This window comes from Rana temporaria, chromosome 1 (genome assembly GCF_905171775.1).
Source record: "Rana temporaria chromosome 1, aRanTem1.1, whole genome shotgun sequence".
NCBI classification, from domain to species: Eukaryota; Metazoa; Chordata; class Amphibia; order Anura; family Ranidae; genus Rana; species Rana temporaria.
The window spans coordinates 1,694,454-1,714,673 of NC_053489.1; the positions used below are offsets into that span (position 1 = coordinate 1,694,454).

General features: G+C 46.2%; 1 protein-coding gene across 1 annotated transcript; it reads left to right on the forward strand.

Moving 5' to 3' along the window:
* Positions 1-1,279: 1,279 nt before the first annotated feature.
* LOC120919318 (E3 ubiquitin-protein ligase TRIM11-like) lies at positions 1,280-3,613 on the forward strand. Its single transcript, XM_040331457.1, has one exon. It carries the CDS (start codon positions 1,301-1,303, stop codon positions 3,236-3,238), a length of 1,938 nt encoding a protein of 645 aa, XP_040187391.1. The 5' UTR covers positions 1,280-1,300; the 3' UTR covers positions 3,239-3,613.
* The last annotated feature ends 16,607 nt before the right edge of the window (positions 3,614-20,220 follow it).

Consider the following 20,220-nt stretch of genomic DNA (forward strand, 5'->3'; position numbering starts at 1 on the left):
TGACTTTTTTCACTGCTGAATGCTAATATTCTCTTTGCATAGCTAATGGACTCTCCTTTGTGTAGGTGCCAGGTGTATGCTAACGTGATGATCGGTGAGTGTATATTGTTCTAAAGGTTAATTGAATTCTATTGAGAAAGGAATGTGCCCGGCCAGGTCATGTTAAGTAGATCTCGGTGCCGGAACGTCTAGAGACTGATTGATTCAAGGAGATCATTGTGTTTGAGTTCTGGTAATGAAGAAATGTTTATAATTAGCTCAAAGAAGGTGATTGAAGCTTCCCCACGGTGTGATGTGTGGGTGGGGACAGTTTGATTGTTCATGTGCCTTGAATACTGTATAAAATCTCAGAGTGAACCATTAAAAAGTCAGTCCTGTTTGACTCTGCAAACGTAGCCCGTCTCGTTTCTTGAAAGGGCGTTCGATGGGATATACCGGCGGTACCTGCATATCGCAGCTTGCCAGGGAAAAGGACGTCTCCAACGGCTGAGACCCTCTCACTAGCCCGGGTAGCCGTTACATCGAGGAAAACAACGTTTCTTTTACGACGAGATTCTCGGTCGTGTGTACGAGGCCTTAGGCCCCGTACACACGAGAGGATCCATCCGCTGGAATTGATCCGCGGAGCGGCTCCAGCAGATAGATCCCCTGGTGTGTACAATCCAGCGGATCTGTTTCCGCGGATTTTTATCCCCTGGGATGGATTTCAAGCGGATAAAAATTTGAAGACATGCTTTCAAATCTATCCGCTTGAATCCATCCCAACGGATTGATCCGCTGGTCTGTACAGACTCACCGGATCAATCCGTCCGAATGGATCCCCCGCATGTGTCGTAATGATTCGACGCATGCATGGAATTCCTTATATGACCGCGTCGTGCACGTCGCCACGTCATCGCGATGGGATTTCGGCGCGGATTTCGATCCTATGGTGAGTACACTCCATCGGATCCAAATCCGCTGAAATCCTCATCCGCTGGACCGTATCCGTGGATAAATCCTCTCGTGTGTACTAGGCCTTAGATTTAGCAGGAGTTTTGTACGTTTTGTGTTCATTAATAATAATTTTAGTTTATTTTTACCGCAAAATCTAATTTTGATATGTTTTCGGGGGGGTGTGACATCTAACAACAGATCTGGCCGTGTGCACAATGAGCGCAATACAGAAGCATAACATACAAAATAGAATTGCTATGACTACGTGTCTCAGCCCCACCCTGTGTAAGAATGTAGAGAACTGTTTACACTGGTTACGGAGTGTCAGAAACGTTACTTTCATTTCCCTCTTCTGCTCTCAGCGATGGCGTCTGCTGATCTGAGGAAGGAGCTGGAATGTTCCGTCTGTCTGGACTTTTATAGGAATCCTGTGACCCTGAAATGTGGACACAACTTCTGCCGGGACTGTATTGGTCGTGCGTTGGATACACAGATGGGGTCTGGGGGTTATTCCTGTCCTGAATGTAAACAAAGCTTCAAGAACCGTCCCGTCCTTCAGAGGAATCTGAAACTACGTAACATAGTGGAGAATTTCCAGTCCTCCCATCCAGATCAGGAGGAGTCCGGGGTCTTCTGTACTTACTGTATTCACACTTCTGTACCTGCTGTCATATCCTGTCTGCATTGTGAAGCTTCTCTGTGTGACAATCACCTGAGAGTCCACAGCAAGTCACCAGAACACGTCTTATGTGACCCCACCACTTCCCTGGAGAACAGGAAATGCTCCGTCCATAAGAAGATCCTGGAGTATTACTGCACTGAGGACTCCTCCTGTATCTGTATGTCCTGCAGGCTGGATGGAGAACATCGGGGACACCAGGTGGAGACTCTGGATGAGGCCTCTGAGAAGAAGAAGAAGAAACTGCAAAAGGTTCTGAGGAAGCTGATGACAGAGAGAGAGGAGACGGTGAAAAGAGTCCAGAGTCTGGAGGAACGCAGGAGGAAAGTACAAGGAAAAGCAGATGATGAAACAGAGAGAGTCACTGTCCTGCTCAGAGACCTCAGGAGACGTCTGGAAGACCTGGAGAAGAGAGTCCTGAGGGAGATCTCCGGGCAGGCAGAGCGGATCTCTATCGCCATACTGGATATTATTCGTGAGCTGGAAGTAAAGAAAGATGAATTGTACAGTAAGATATATTACATTAAGGAGCTGTGTAACATAAAGGATCCACTGACTGTCCTCCAGGAATCAGACACAGGTGACTTGTGTGATACTGAGGATGAAGATCATGAGGAATTGGACACAGGTGACTCGTTTGATTCTGAGGATGGAGATGATGAGGACAGAGAGAGACGTGATAACCTCCTCCATGATGGAGGGGATCTGGATGTGGCGGGGATCTCACACACATTACACACAGGTTTATCTGATATCATGTCTGGGGTAAATGTTGAGAAATATACAGGCACACATGTCTATCCACACTCTACTACAGGGGGCAAAGGTCACACCAATGCTGAACCATCCAGGAGATGCACCCAACACACCCCTACCATACAACCATCCAGGAGACGTCCCCAACCCCAGGCCTCCCCCACTATTCAACCATCCAGGCCCCACACCCAACCCTCCCCCACCATTCAACCATCCAGTCCACGTCCCCAACTTACCCCCACCATACAACCGTCCAGGCCACACTCTCGCCCCTCCCTCACCACACAACACTCACACCGCCAGGCTGGAGGACCAAATATTGGGGGTGTACAGCAAACATCGGGGGTTACAGACATATTACTGGATGAGCGGACAGCTGGTAAATGTTTATACATATCAGATGACAGGAAAACTGCATCCTATTCAGGACACATGCAGGATCACCCAGACACACCAGAGAGATTTCTTGATGATCAGGTGATGAGCATTCAGAGGTTCTCCTCAGGGAGACATTACTGGGAAGTGGATTTCAGAGAGTCATCGTACTGGAAAGTTGGGATGTGTTACCCCAGTATAGACAGGAGAGGGGATCAGATAAGGATTGGGTATAATAAGAAGTCCTGGGTGTTGGAGGGGAGTGGTAATTATTACTCGGCACAACATGACAGTAATCACATCCCATTAACCGTCGGTGTCCCCAGTAAGAGAGTCAGGATAGATCTGGATTATGAGGCCGGGCGGATCTCCTTTTATGATCTGTGTGATCCGTTCCGACATCTCCACACCTTCACCACCACCTTCACTGAGCCCCTCCATGCTGCGGTATATGTATATGGAGGTGATATAAAGATATCTGGGAGAATGTGAAAAATCTGCCCAGAGACTGGTGACATCACAGGGTGAAGAATCTGATTGGTGTAATACTCAGCAAATGGATACGATTTTTTTTTACTGATTTATGTATAAAGCTGTAGGTTCTGGGGCCGTCATCTTCATCCTAAACCTCACTTCACTACCTAATGTGTCACTGACCAGGAACAAGCATGGAGGAGGGCAGAGTGTTCAGACTTCACTGGCTGCATGCTTGTTCTGGGTCAGTCACACTCTAGGTAGCATATTAGGATTGGGATGACAGCTCTGGAGCCTTCACCTTTATAGTGTGTCTATAGATGAAATGTGTTTTATTTTCACATTTGCATGGTGTGGGGAAGTATTAGAACACCTGTCATGTTTTTACTGATTTCTGGGGCTCCATTAGAGAGATTTCCTCTCACTTCCTGTCCTGATGACAACATTTAAACAGACAGGAAGTGAACTCTCCAACAGAACACGGACAGAATTTTTTTTTTCTTTAGTAGCATAGGGGAAGGCTCGAACCCCTGTCAGAGTTTTATTTCTGTCGGTGTCCCTGTTATAGATCTTCCTTCATTTCCTGCCTGATAAGATGTTGTCACCAGGACAGGAAGTGAGGAAGAAATATCTCTAATGGAGCCCCATATAGCAGTAAGAACCTGACCGGGGGTTCTAATCCTCCCCCACCCCATCCAAAACTAGAACAATAGGCTTTGTTTAGACACCTCTATGATCCCTATGGAGCCGAGGCAATCCTTCCATTTCCTCTATGGCCCTAGTCATCTGATAAAGATAAATAATTATTAATTACAATTATTATAAAACATATTATAATTATTAAAAATAAACATTAAAATTACTATTACTTATAAAAAAAATATTATATGATTTCCTAATGATGAAATGACATGACTAAGGGGCAGATCCACAGACGAAGTACGCCGACGTATCTACTGATACGCCAGCGTACTTTCAAATTTCCCACGTCGTATCGTTGTTTTGAATCCTCAAAACAAGATACGACGGCTTCTGGGTAAGATCCGACAGGTGTACGTCTTCGTACGCCTTCGGATCTAAGATGCAATACTTCGGCGTCCGCTGGGTGTCGTTTTCCGCGACGGGTATGCAAATTAGCGATTTACGACGATCCACGAACGTACGCACGGCCGTCGCATTTTCTAACGTCGTCTGTAGTCGGCTTTTTCTGGCGTATAGTTAAAGCTGGTATTTTTCGGCGTATACATAGAATTGCCACGTTAAGTATGGCCGTCGTTCCCGCGTCAAAATTTGAATTTTTTTTTTGCGCAAGTCGTCCGTGAATAGGGATGGACGTAACTCACGTCTAAGTTCAAAAAATGACGTCGTTGCTACGTCATTTAGCGCAATGCACGGCGGGAAATTTAGGAACGACGCATGCGCATTTCATTCGGCGCGGGGACGCGCTTCATTTAAATGAAACCCGCCCCCAACCCGCCCAGTTTGAAATACACCGCCAGAAATACACTACGCTGCCGTAACTTACGGCGCAAACTCGCTGAGGATTCGAAAATGCGCCAGGTAAGGTACGGCGGCGTAGTGTATCTCTGATATGCTGCGCCAATGTATTTCTTTCTGGATCTGGCCCTAAGTGCTTATATGCTAATGTGAGGTTCTTTCTATAATAACAGGTTCTCTGTCTAGAATGACTTTACAGAAAGATGTTATTAGAGGAAATTGTTGTTCTCCGGATCCTTGGAAGGTCTTGTTGGGGAACATAGAGACAGTTAGGCCCGGATTCACAAAGCACTTAAGCCGACGTATCTCGAGATACTCCCAGTAAGTGTAACTATGCGCCGTCGTATTTGTGCGCCGTGCCCACAGAACTAGATACGCCTGAAAATAGGCTTCTTCCGACCGACGTAACTTTCCTACGTCGGCGTATCGTGGGCGCATATTTACGCTGGCCGCCTCATTGCAAATATGCAAATGAGGGAGATACGTCGATTCACGAACGTAGTTGCGCCCGGCGCATAATATACGCGGTTTGCGTAAGGCTTACGTCCTGCGTATAGTTATTCCCCATCTATGAGGCGCAACTCATGCAAAGGTATGGACGTCGTATTTTACGTTGTTTACGTTGTAGTACGTTTTAAGGCTGGGCGTAGGTTACGTTCACGTCGTAGGCAGTGATTCGACGTATCTTAGGGAGTAGTTTCGACGTGATTCTGCGCATGCGTACTGGGTTGCGTCCACGGGACGGCGCATGCGCCGTATGTTATTCGTATCTTTATGACGCTCAGTACATCATTTACATGGGGTCACGCCTCATTAGCATGGCTCACGACCCACTTCCACCTACGCCGGCTTACGCCGAGGAAACCCAGCGTAGATTTGGGGGCGAGTGCTTTGTGAATACTGTGCTTGGCGCTATGCCGGCGTAGCCTAAAAAAGATACGCTACGCCGGCATTAATATGCGCCAATGTATGTGAAACCGGGCCTTGGTCTCCTTCTTCTACAATGAGGGATTTGGGGGTCTGGAGGTGGGACAAGCTGATAAGGTGTTCAGAGATAACAGAAATTAATGTCTCTTGTAATGAATGATGTGCTGCTTGTACAAATTCTTCAGTGAATGATTCCATCTGTAAAATGTTGATGTTTGGGACGATCCTCCATGACAACTGTCCAGGATTGGGGGGTAAAAGCCTCCCGTTGGATGAAGAGGTCGGGTCCTTGGTCCACCTGCCATGTCTAAGGATCTCCGCACACCTTCATCTCTCTACTTTCTAATCTTTACTTTGTAACTCTTCTCTTCTAAATAAACTTCCAGAACCTTCCCCGGGGTCAGAGGTTGTTATTTCCTCATCACATTCCACAAGAACTTTGTAATACCGATGGAACACATCCACCATTTTATTGGGACACACAAGGCTTCCTATGGTCAGGATTGTCCTACAAAGATACGTTTTTATAAACAAGAAAAACTCAGAAGACATTGGAAAGATATATATTTCATCTTGGTGTAGCGGTACTCCTGCAGGAGCTGCTGATTAGTTTTGGGTCTACTCTCTGACCTATCAACCCCTTCAAGTGGCTCGAACCCTCCCTTGACACAACAGGTAAATGCAGATGTATTGTGAGCCCCACGTGTTGCTAGGACCACAATACCACATGTAAAATACACAATGACATGTTGTTACCTTCTTCTGCATGCAGTCCTCAGGAGCAAACACACTCCACACAATCAATATAGTAAACCAAGGGTAACTTTACTTGGCATGTAAAAAGATAAAAGAGCAAACAGCAATTTACAAATATATATATCTATATAGCTGACTCTGCAAGGGCCCTTACAAGAGTCAATAAGAGCAAAACTAAAGTGTTAATGTTATCAAATCTGCAAGTAGCTATACGTAGTCTATGTTTGCGAGCTCCCCCTAGTGGGCAATTCCTTTAAGTACAGTAATCTCAATTAGGCCTGGCCCAGATAACTCCAGATATAGTTCCTCAGTGGTGAAGTCTATTGTAGATACATTGGTGCACTTTAACCACTACCTGACGGCCGTACGACTTTATACGGCCGCAGGGTGGTTCTGAATCTCTAACTGGCCGTGTTTTTACGCGGGCGCGCGCGTGCACGCCGCATCGCTGAAATGCCGATGCAAGTGCCTGGCGGCCGTGATGTCCGGCAGACACTCGGGATCGGCGGCTACAGGGACAAGACGTGGAGCTCTGTGTGTAATGATGGGGTGTAAACACAGAGCTCCACGTCCTGTCAAGGGAAGGGAGGAGACCGATCTGTGTCACTTGTACATAGGGACATAGATCAGTCACCTCCCCCAGTCACCGCCCCTTCCCCCACAGTTAGAACACAATTCAGGGTACACATTTAACCCCTTCCTCACCCCCTAGTGTTAACCCCTTCCCTGCCAGTCACATTTATACAGTAATTAGTGCATATTTATAGCACTGATCGCAGTATAAATGTGAATGGCGCCAAAAATGTGTCAAAAGTGTCCGATGTGTCCGCCATAATGTCGCAGTCACGAAAAAAATGCTGATCACCGCAATTAGTAGTAAAAAAAAATAATAAAAAATAATAATAATTCTGTCCCCTATTTTGTAAGCGCAATAACTTTTGCGCAAATCAGACGCTTCTTGCGATTTTGTTTATTTTATTTTTTTTAGCAAAAATATGTAGAAGAATACGTATCGCCTAGACTGAGAAAAAAAAGTTTTTTTCAAAATTGTCGCTCTATTTTTGTTTATAGCGCAAAAAATAAAAACCGCAGAGGCGATCAAATACCACCAAAGGAAAGCTCTATTTGTGGGGAAAAAAGGACGTCAATTTTGTTTGGGAGCCACGTCGCACGACCGCGCAATTGTCAGTTAAAGCGACGCAGTGCTACAAGCTGAAATTTCACCTGGTATCTGTGCACTCCTTCCTGGGAATATACTTCCAGCAGCAGTCACTTGGGGCCATATTCTCAAAGAATTTACGCCGGCGTATCAGCAAATACGCCGACGTAACTCCGATTCTAAGGCCGTCCTATGTTTAAGTGTATTCTCAAACTGAGATACACTTAAACATGCCTAAGATACGACGGCCTGCGCCGTTGTATCTTAGGCTGCAATATCTACGCTGAACGCTAGGTGGCGTTTCCTTTGCGGTCAGCGTAGAATATGCAAATGACTAGTCACGCCGATTCTCTAACGTACGCTTGCCCGTGTAGTGATTTTACGTCGTTTCCGTAAGCGATACGCGGCGTAAAGATAAACATGCCCCCTAGGTGGCGTACTCAATGTTGTGTATGGCCGTCGTTCCCGCGTCGAAATTTGAAAATTTAACGTTGTTTGCGTAAGTCGTCCGTGAATGGCGATGGACGTTTACGTTATTTACGTTACCGTCAAAACAAATGACGTCCGTGAGACGTCATTTAGCGCAATGCACGTCGGGTAATTTACCCGACGGAGCATGCGCATTACGATCGGCGCGGGAGCGCGCCTAATTTAAATGATCCACGCCCCCTACCAGGATCATTTGAATTAGGAGTGCTTGCGCGGGTGGACTTTACGATACGCCGCCGCAAGTTTACAGGTAAGTGGTTTGGGAATCAGGCACTCGCCAGTTAAACTTGCGGCGGAGTAACGTAAAGGACATACGTTACGCCGCCGGAGATCTCTAAGGCCCCGTACACACGAGAGGATCTATCCGCTGGAATTGATCTGCGGATCAGTTCCAGCGGATAGATCCGCTGGTGTGTACATCCCAGCGGATCTTTTTCCGCGGATTTTTTTCGGCCTCGACCGATTTCCAGCAGATAAAAATTTCTTAGCATGCTAAGAAATCTATCCGCTGGAATCGGCTTCAGCGGATCGATCCGGTGGTCTGTACAGACTCACCAGATCGATCCGTCCGATTTCCTCCCTTGCATGCGTCCTAATGATTCGACGCATCGCGGCGACGGCGCGACACGTCATCGCGATGGGATTTCGCCGCGGATTTCGATCCGATGGTGAGTACACTCCATCGGATCCAAATCCGCGGAAATCCTCGAGAGGATTTATCCGCGGATACGGTCCGGCGGACCGTATCCGCGGATCAATCCTCTCGTCTGTACCCGGCATTAGAATATGGCCCTTGATAATTAAATTAGGCTTGAGGCCTATACACACGTAACTGTATTGAACTGAACTAGTGCTGTGACACACTTATTGTTTCTCCCGGTATAATTGTCTATTAATCTCACAATATCGGTCCCCAAAGCAGTGTGGAACTAAGGCCTATTTGTAACTCCGTTCAGCTTAATGAAGTTTTCTCCGAGGAACTACAAGTTCCAACAACACTGTGGTAGTGAGTCTGAAGCCTCGTACACACGATCAGTCCATCCGATGAAAACGGTCTGATGGACTGTCGTCTTAAGTTAACCGATGAAGCTGACTGATGGTCCGTCGTGCGTACACACCATCAGTTAAAAAAACGATCGTGTCAGAACGCGGTGACGTAAAACACAACGACGTGCTTAAAAAAACGAAGTTCGATGCTTCCGAGCATGCGTCGACTTGATTCTGACCATGCGTGGATTTTTAACCAATGCTTTTGCATACTAACGATCGGTTTTGACCTTGTTATGCGTCCATCGGTTCAATTTTAAAGCAAGTTCTCATTTTTTTGACCGAAGGTTAAATAACCTATGGGGCCCACACATGATCGGTTTGGACCGATGAAAACGGTCCTTCACACTGTTCTCCTCTGGCGATCCTATCGTGTGTACGAGATCTCAGTGTCAAGCAACTGTGGGCTGCTGCCCTGCTCACCACACTGGGCCTGGAAGAACTGGAAACCTCCGCTCCGGCTGTCCCTGGATCCTGCTTTCAGTCAGCACAAGCAAGCCGCTTAGCTTCACAGGATGTCTGGAACCCGCAGATGTCTCTGGATCCTTCTTGATCCCGTCCCTCTGTCTCTTCAGCTCAGGGATGTGACACGGGTTTGCTGGATGTTCTTCCCCAAAGTCTTGTAGGCCCCGCTCTCCGGATCACCTCCTCACAGCTCCCTGTAGGCAGGTCACACGTCCAGAAGAGACCCAAGATGGCCACCACAGGGCCTTTTATCTCCTACCCAGCATGCACTTCAGCCCCGAGGGTTCATGGGTAGGTTATTTGCATTAAATCTCACCATGTTCTTGAAAAATTAAAATCAATGAAGTTCATTTCACGTTTTTGTATAACATTTGAGAAGCAAAAATGCCCACACTACATTGGTATGACCAGAGCTGTATCCTGGCCTAGGCCAACAAGGCCCAGGCCTAGGGCAGCACTTTGCAGGGGGGCAGTCCCCGCCGGCTTGCGCTACACTGTTAGTTAGTGTTGAGCAGAATACGCCATATTCGATTTCGCGATATATCTCGAATATATAGTCGAATATTCGAGATATATTCGCTAAATTCGAATATTCGTGATATTTTATCGAAATGAAATGATTGCGAATTTTCGCTATTGCGAATGCGAAAATAATTGCGAATTTTCGATAACTGCGGTAGGAGCACTCTGATTGGCTCAGAATATTCGTGATATTTTACAATACAAAATAATTGCGAATATTCGGCAAATGCGGAAGGAGCACTCTGATTGGCTCAGAATATTCTTGATATTTTACAATACAAAATAATTGCGAATATTCGGCAAATGCGGAAGGAGCACTCTGATTGGCTCAGAATATTCGTGATATTTTACAATACAAAATAATTGCGAATATTCAGAAAATGCGGAAGGAGCACTCTGATTGGCTCAGAATATTCTTGATATTTTACAACACAAAATAATTGCGAATATTCAGAAAATGCGGAAGGAGCACTCTGATTGGCTCAGAATATTCTTGATATTTTACAATACAAAATAATTGCGAATATTCGGCAAATGCTGTAGGAGCACTCTGATTGGCTCAGAATATTCGTGATATTTTACAATACAAAATAATTGCGAATATTCGGCAAATGCGGAAGGAGCACTCTGATTGGCTCAGAATATTCTTGATATTTTACAATACAAAATAATTGCGAATATTCGGCAAATGCAGAAGGAGCACTCTGATTGGCTCAGAATATTGGTGATATTTTACAATAGAAAATAAAAAGTGTTTTGCATTGGTGGTGATTCTTTACTCTATCCATCTGTCACAGCCGTTTGTCAATCAAACACCTTAAAGATTGAACACGTTCATGCTGCATGCTTTGGACTTTTTTTCACTTCACATATCAAAGACATTTTTATGAAAGATTATTTTTCTATTATTGGGACTATATTTCTTTATATATTTGTTTCACTGTGTATTTCACAAGTTATTTGCGCTTGCTTATTTTATAATTTGCCCACATGTCTTGTCACTAGACATATTTTTTATTCTTGTAGAGCGACTCCATTTTCTGTCTTGTATTCATTTATGTTGTATAACATTTTTGAGTTGCTGCTGTATTCTCCCCTTTTTTAAGGTATGCGCAATTTTTTCCTTCTTACAAAAATAATAATATCAAACATACAAATATTCATAACATACACATACACAAAGCCCCCCCCTTTTGCATCAGAGACAATCAGAGTTCTCCTACCACAGTTATCGAAAATTCGCAATCATTTTCGCATTCGCAATAGCGAAAAATCGCAATTTTTTTTTTTTTATATTCGGCAACATAAAAGGATCGCCTCAGCTACTCGGCCCAGGGTCTCTAATCATACCAGCAATGCTTTTAGACGTCGATAGGATGTGATCTGTTTTAAAAATAAAATTGAAAAAATGCGAATATTCGGAATTGCGAATATTCACCGCAAAATTCGAAATATATCGCGAATACTCGAATATGCCATATTCGAGCCGAATATTCGCAATACAAATATTCGTGAGCAACACTACTGTTAGTGTAGCGGCAGTCTTATGGGGCAGACTGGGCTGAGAGGCAAATTAGTCTAGCGCCCCCATAAAGCGGCCGCACTGCTTCTGGTATGCAGGCGGCCGGCATTCTGCAACCGTGGGGGAGTTCTGCTACACCATTTCCATGGTTATATCTTTTTAGTCCTCTCCATAAAATTATCAGAAATTTGTGCTAAAAGTAGAACTATAGGCTACACTTTATTTTTAATTGTGGATAGATTAAGGGGGGTGGGGTAAGAGTCCCTGTCAGTTTATTTTTTACCATCCCCGTCCCATTGCAGAGATTTCCCTTCACTTCCTACCCCATAGCCAAACAGGAAGTGAGAGGAAATCTATGCAAATTAAGGGAATTCATTGAATTCATTGCCCCCCCAACCGGCCCTCAGAAGTGTCCCCACTCAATTTTTTTAGGACGGGTCTTAAACAAAAAGGGGCGTGACCTTGCCAGGAAGGGGTGTGTCATATTTAAATTAGGGGGTGCACAAGTTTAGTCAGGCCTAGGGCAGCACAAAACCTAAATACACCTCTGGGTATGACTGATGTTTTAAAAAAGCAAAGGGGTGTATTCATAAAAATATGGGCAGCGCTTTTCCTCCTGAGGAACTGATGTACTTTCGTTCTGTGTGAATGAAGTCCAAAACATTTTTTGTCAATCAGTTTATCATAAGGGGGCTTCCAGATTCCAATAATCCCCCACACCCACAGACCCCCACATACACTGCCCAGGGTTGTGGGGAAGAGGCCCTTGTCCTCATCAATATAGAGATAAGCTCCCCATGTTGAAGGCATGTGGCCTGGTTTGGCTCCCGTTGGGTGCGCGCCCATCCCCCCCTTTCCTGGGCTGCCTGGCTGTTGTGCATTTTGTGGGCACTGCACACTTTTCTCCTTGTTTATTTGCGGCGCTCCATCCTAAACCCCTTCATTGTTTGTTATGGTGCACCATAATAACCAGTCACCATGTAAAAAAAAAAACAGGAGCTGCAAAATAAAGAGGGTTTATACCCACCTGCCCCTCCCCCATTCCTCTGATTTTCACTCCTTTGGCCACTTCACTTTCCTCACCTTTCCGGGTGTGTAAGACCCCTGGAGCCCGCTGCAGGTTAACTGCCCCAAAATTCAAAGGTGGCTTCATTGTCACCATGGCAACACTGGGAGGTGTCAAATGTACTCGCCGTCGAAAAGTGGCCACGCTTGTGCAGAACGGAAGATACATTGTTTTTCGATGTTCAGTCGAATGTGCCGCCGTCAAAAAGTGGCCACGCAGCTTTCCGTTTGTAAGTAGGAGTCGTTCGCAAGTCAGATGTTCGTAACTCAGGGACTTCCTGTATTCATCCCTACACACTGCCCACATTAAACATGGCCTCCACATCTTCCCTTCATATTACATTATTATTATTATTACACAGGATTGAAATGGTGCCAGCAGTTTGCTCAGCACTTTATAACATGAGGGCAGACAGTACAAATCAATACAGGAGGAATCAGAGGGCCCTGATCCCGAATCTAAAAATCTTAGATGTCATCTGATGGGGCACCTAACTTACTGGGGGTATTTCCGCCTCCTATACCCCCCAGGTGTGACTCTTCCCATGTTATACCCCCCCCCAGGTGTGACTCCTCCCATGTTATACCCCCCCCAGGGTGTGACTCCTCCCATGTTGATGGTTCTACAGATGAGGGGAATAGCTCCATGTATGCTGATCTGTGGCCAAACCACATTCAGAGAGCTTCCTTTTCACAACCAATATGGCCGCCAACCGAAGCAGAAATAATCGCCAATATCATAGCTATGAATAAGCACTGAGATACAGTGCGAAACGCGTCAGTTTTTTGTTCTGATTCTTTTGGCCGTGGCATGTAATTTTGTGATCCATTTTTAATAAAAAACTGAACTTTTTTTGGAGTGCGGCTGTCCCAGTTCTTTTTCTTCAAGTTTGCATTCTCATTGCATTGCCTGCACCCTTGGTTCGGATTTAAGGAGATTGGCTCTCTGGTTCTTTTGAGCGGTTATTTCTTTTCTCAATTATTTTATATATATAGCCAAAATATGTAAAGAACAAATGTTGTGTTTGTTAGACGCTCCGACGCTCCGACTATACACACAGAAATCACTAAAGCCTCGTACACACGATCAGTCCATCCGATGAGAACGGTCTGAAGGACCGTTGTCATAGGTTAACCGATGAAGCTGACTGATGGTCCGTCGCGCCCACACACCATAGGGTAAATAACAGAACGCCAGAACGCGGTGACGTAAAACACACGACGTGCTGAAAAAAACGAAGTTCAATGCTTCCAAGCATGCATCGACTTGATTCTGAGCATGCGTGGATTTTTAACCGATGGTTGTGGCTACTAACGATCGGTTTTGACCTATTGGTTAGGAATCCATCGGTTAAATTTAAAGCAAGTTGGCTTTTTTTTAACCGGTGGTTAAATAACCTATAGGGCCCACACACGATTGGTTTTGACCAATGTAAACGGTCCATCAGGCCGTTGTCCTCTGGTTAACCTATCGTGTGTACGAGGCCTCAGAATACAATATATACCAAACTCCATGTACCATCCAAATATATTGGATATAGCCTCTGTATACTATAAACTCCTGTGGTTGGGTCTGTAATAAAGAGTCATACCTCCATTTGGCCATAAAAATATCATCGATGTATCCTCTGTAGGGATGAGCTTTGAGTTCGACTCCAACATTGCCTGTTTGGCGAACAGCGAACAATTTGGGGTGTTCGCGGCAAATTCGAAAAGCCGCGGAACACCCTGGTAAAGTCTATGGGAGAAATCTAAAGTGCTCATTTTAAAGGCTAATATGCAAGTTATTGTCCTAAAAAGTGTTTGGGGACCCGGGTCCTGCCCCAGGGGACATGTATCAATGCAAAAAAAGTTTTAAAAATGGCAGTTTTTTCGGGAGCAGTGAATTTAATAATGCTAATAGTGAAACAATAAAAGTGAAATATTCCTTTAAATTTCGTACCTGGGGGGTGTCTATAATATGCCTGTGAAGTAGCGCATGTTTCCCATGCTTAGAACTGTCTCTGCACAAAGTGTAATTTCTGAAGGAAGAAAAGTCATTTAAAAATGACTCGCGGCTATAATGAATTGTCGGCTCTGGCAATACAGAGAAAAGTCATTCATAAAAATAAAAAAATGAGTGGGGGTCCCCCCAAATTCAATTACCAGGCCCTTCAGGTCTGGTATGGCTATTAAGGGGAACCCACGTCAAATTAAAAAAAAAATGACGTGGGGTTCCCCCCAAATATCCATTCCAGACCCTTCAGGTCTGGTGTGGATTTTAAGGGGAACTCCACCCCAAATAAAAAAAAATGGCGTGGAGTTCCCCCAAAAATCCACACCAGACCCCTTATCCAAGCATGTAACCTGGCCGGCCGCAGGAAAAGATGGGGGGACAAGAGAGCACCCCCCCTCCTGAACTGTACCAGGCCACATGCCCTCAACATTGGGAGGATGCTTTGGGGGTCTGTGACCCCTAAAAGCACCATGCCCCCATGTTGATGGGGACAAGGGCCTCATCCCCAAAACCCTTGCCCGGTGGTTGTGGGGGTCTTCGGGCGGGGGGTTTATCGGAATCTGGAATGGTAATGGGGTACATTGTACCTCTACCATTTCACAAAGAAAGTGTAACAATTGTAAAAAAAAACAGACACACCAATGGGAAAGTCCTTTTTTAAAAAATAAATAAAAATAATTCCAGCGGTGGTAATCCACTCTCGGTCTCCGATCCAATGCTGTCGGTATCCTGCGACGGGTGATCTCCTCTCCGGGGTCCAGCGATGAGAAGATCTCCTCTTCATCCAGGTCCAGGATCCAGCGATGAGATGTCCATCCAGCGCACGCATCACCTGTCTCACCGGGGACAGCCCAGCAAATGACGCGGCTTCAGCAGTGACAGCTCTTAGTAGTTGAGGGCGGGGCCACCCATCACGTGACCCCTCTGACGCAAGGGAAAGCCCAGGCTTTCCCAGTGACATGACAGGTGACCCCGCCCCCTCTGATGTAAAGGCAAACCTGCGTCAGAGGGGAACGGGGTCACGTGATGGGTGGCCCCGCCCTCACCTACATAAGAGCTGTCACTGCTGAAGCCGCGTCATTCGCTGGGCTGTCCCCGGTGAGACAGGTGATGTGTGTGCTGGATAGACATCTCATCACTGGATCCCGGACCTGGATGAAGAGGAGATCTTCTCATCGCTGGACCCCGGAGAGGAGATCACCCGTCGCAGGATACCGACAGGGTTGGAGCGGAGACCGAGGGTGGAGTACCACCGCTGGAATTTTTATTTTTTAATAAAGGACTTTCCCAACGGTGTGTGTGTTTTTTTTTACAATTATTTACACTTTCTTTGTGAAATGGTAGAGGTACAATGTACCCCATTACCAATTCACATAGGGGGGGGGCTGGGATCTGGGGGGTCCCCTTTGTTAAAGGGGTCTTCCAGATTACGATAAGACCCCCACCCGCAGACCCCCACAACCACCGGGCAAGGGTTGTGGGGATGAGGAATATTTCACTTTTATTGTTTCACTTTTAGCATTATTAAAATCACTGCTCCCGAAAAAACGGCCGTTTTAAAAACTTTTTTTTGCATTGATTCATGTCCCCTGGGGCAGGACCCGGGTCCCCAAACACTCCCTTGGGACAGGACCCGGGTCCCCAAACACTCCCCTGGGACAGGACCCGGGTCCCCAAACACTCCCCTGGGGCAGGACCCGGGTCCCCAAACACTCCCCCTGGGGCAGGACCCGGGTCCCCAAACACTCCCCTGGGGCAGGACCCGGGTCCCCAAACACTCCCCTGGGGCAGGACCCGGGTCCCCAAACACTCCCCTGGGGCAGGACCCGGGTCCCCAAACACTCCCCTGGGGCAGGACCCGGGTCCCCAAATACTCCCCTGGGACAGGACCCGGGTCCCCAAACACTCCCCTGGGACAGGACCCGGGTCCCCAAACACTCCCCTGGGGCAGGACCCGGGTCCCCAAACACTCCCCCTGGGGCAGGACCCAGGTCCCCAAACACTCCCTTGGGACAGGACCCGGGTCCCCAAACACTCCCCTGGGACAGGACCCGGGTCCCCAAACACTCCCCTGGGCAGGACCCGGGTCCCCAAACACTCCCTTGGGACAGGACCCGGGTCCCCAAACACTCCCCTGGGACAGGACCCGGGTCCCCAAACACTCCCCTGGGGCAGGACCCGGGTCCCCAAACACTTTTTAGGACAATAACTTGCATATTAGCCTTTAAAATTCGCACTTTAGATTTCAACCGTTCGTGTCCCATAGACTTTAACGGGGTTCTAAAGTTCACAGGAACATTTGGTGTGTTCGCAGGTTCTGATGCGAACCGAACAGGGGGGAATGTTCGGCTCATCCCTATTCTTGAGAGATATTTTTAATAAATGTTACTGTCCCATTTGAAGTAATCCAATCATATTCTCAGGGGTTCATTATTTTCTTGGTCACCCTGCGCCCAAAAGTGACTCCCGTTTCAGTTGTAATGTGGGACACTGATGTAAGGTGGGACTCTAACGTAACGTGGGGCCCTTTGGGGACACTGATGTAAGATGGGACTTTGTAGACACAGTTGTAAAGTGGGACTCTGATGTAAGGTGGCTCCCTTTGGGGACACTGATGTAAGATGGGACTTTGGAGACACAGTTGTAATGTGGGACTCTGATGTTAGGTGGCTCCCTTTGGGGACACTGATGTAAGATGGGACTTTGTAGACACAGTTGTAAAGTGGGACTTTGATGTAAGGTGGCTCCCTTTGGGGACACTGATGTAAGATGGGACTTTGGAGACACAGTTGTAATGTGGGACTCTGATGTTAGGTGGCTCCCTTTGGGGACACTGATGTAAGATGGGACTTTGGAGACACAGTTGTAATGTGGGACTCTGATGTTAGGTGGCTCCCTTTGGGGACACTGATGTAAGATGGGACTTTGGAGACACAGTTGTAATGTGGGACTCTGATGTTAGGTTGCTCCCTTTGGGGACACTGATGTAAGATGGGACTTTGGAGACACAGTTGTAATGTGGGACTCTGATGTTAGGTGGCTCCCTTTGGAGACACAGTTGTAATGTGGGACTCTGATGTAAGGTGGGACTCTAACGTAACGTGGGGCCCTTTGGGGACACTGATGTAAGATGGGACTTTGTAGACACAGTTGTAAAGTGGGACTCTGATGTAAGGTGGCTCCCTTTGGGGACACTGATGTAAGATGGGACTTTGGAGACACAGTTGTAATGTGGGACTCTGATGTTAGGTGGCTCCCTTTGGGGACACTGATGTAAGATGGGACTTTGTAGACACAGTTGTAAAGTGGGACTCTGATGTAAGGTGGCTCCCTTTGGGGACACTGATGTAAGATGGGACTTTGGAGACACAGTTGTAATGTGGGACTCTGATGTTAGGTGGCTCCCTTTGGGGACACTGATGTAAGATGGGACTTTGGAGACACAGTTGTAATGTGGGACTCTGATGTTAGGTTGCTCCCTTTGGGGACACTGATGTAAGATGGGACTTTGGAGACACAGTTGTAATGTGGGACTCTGATGTTAGGTGGCTCCCTTTGGGGACACTGATGTAAGATGGGACTTTGGAGACACAGTTGTAATGTGGGACTCTGATGTTAGGTGGCTCCCTTTGGGGACACTGATGTAAGATGGGACTTTGGAGACACAGTTGTAATGTGGGACTCTGATGTTAGGTGGCTCCCTTTGGAGACACAGTTGTAATGTGGGACTCTGATGTAAGGTGGGACTCTAACGTAACGTGGGGCCCTTTGGGGACACTGATGTAAGGTGGGACTTTGGAGACACAGTTGTAATGTGGGACTCTGATGTTAGGTGGCTCCCTTTGGGGACACTGATGTAAGGTGGGACTCTGGAGACACGGTTGTAAAGTGGGACTCTGATGTAAGGTGGTGGCGAGCTGATCACAGTGTAAATAAGAAGTGCTGGTTATCGTAATTCCTCTATTCGCGCTAACAGGACATGAGTAGAGGAAAGCCGATAAGCGTCTCTCTTGACGTGGGGGAGGGGTTCTCTGCACTGGTAATCAGTGCATTGATTATCAGTGCAGTCCCATTAGTGATCCATGCCAGTGCCCAGCAGTGATGTCCACCTGTGCCCATCAGTGATGCCTGTCAGTGCCTCCTTATCAGTGTCCATCACTGCTGCCTCATCAGCACCTATAAGGCCACTTGGTGTCAGGATTAGCGGCCGCCATAGTTAGAATTGCAGAGGGATTATATAGAAGATGGTGATTGGACGATTGGCTCTGCAAGGCGCGTCGCAGTTGAAGATATTGAAAAAATAATTTATTAGGCGGCTGATACCGTTCTGCCAACTTATTAAAGGGAAGGAAGATCTCTTTATGCTACAACTGACACAGATCAATATTCAATGTGTACTCCCCCCCCGTCTCCTCTTCCTTCTCTCCTCCCGTCCTACTTTTCCTTCACATTCCCGGAGTTTTCTTCCATTATGTACTTTGGTTACATTTACATCATGTACATGGAGATTGTAGAGACTGAATACCAGATGTATGATCACATTCCCTCGTACCTTGCCCCCTTCCCACCGGCCGCCCCCTGGCCCTTTAAGGGTTTCAAACACCGGGAGGAGGAGGTGGGCATTCCAGTCATGTGACCACTGTGATTGGCTGTCACATCGGTCACATGATACAGCGTCGCATGACGGTGCAATTGTCAGTTAGAGCGGCGCAGTGTCGAATTATAAAAAATGGCCCGGTCATTTAGCAGTGGTTTAGAAGTGGTTAAAAAATAAACAAAAGGTGATGTAGTCTGGTGGTCCCGCCCCTTACCTATATAAGAACTGTCAAAATGCAGAGGAGGCATTCAGCAGTAGACATGTGCAGACTGGAATATTTTGTTTCGTTTTTTCGTTTTCGTTTGGAAAATAAATTTATTTAGTTACTCCCGAAAATCGTTTTGATTTATTTCGTTTTTCGTTGGGGAATAGCTTTCATCCGAAAATCCAATAATACTTGGTTTCTGTCGAATGGTCAAAAGAATATTCGCCGGAACATCGAATCTTTGTTTCTGTCTAATGGGCAAAAAATATTCGACAGAACATCGAATCTTTACGTATGACTAGTAATAATGTCAAATCTATTCTCTATAATGTCGAATCTATTTTCTCATAAATCGAAATCTATTCTCTGTAATGTCAAATCTATTATTTCTATAATGTCGAATCTTTTCTCTATAATGTCGAATCTTTTCTCTATGATGTTGAATCTTTTCTCTATAATGTCGAATCTTTTCTCTATGATGTTGAATCTTTTCCCTATAATGTCGAATCTTTCTATATGGAATTTTTACCGCAACGAAAACGAAAATAAAGCATTTTTTATGTCGGATCTTTCGGTTTTCGTTTCTTGCACTTTCGTTATCGTTTGTTAAAACGATAACGAAAAAAACAGATTTTCGGACAAAAATGCATTCTAACGAAAACGAATGCACATGTCTATTCAGCAGGCAGCTGCCCCTGGGGGTCCGGCGGGCGCTGTGATTGATGATGGATTTACATTGAGGAACATTTTTTT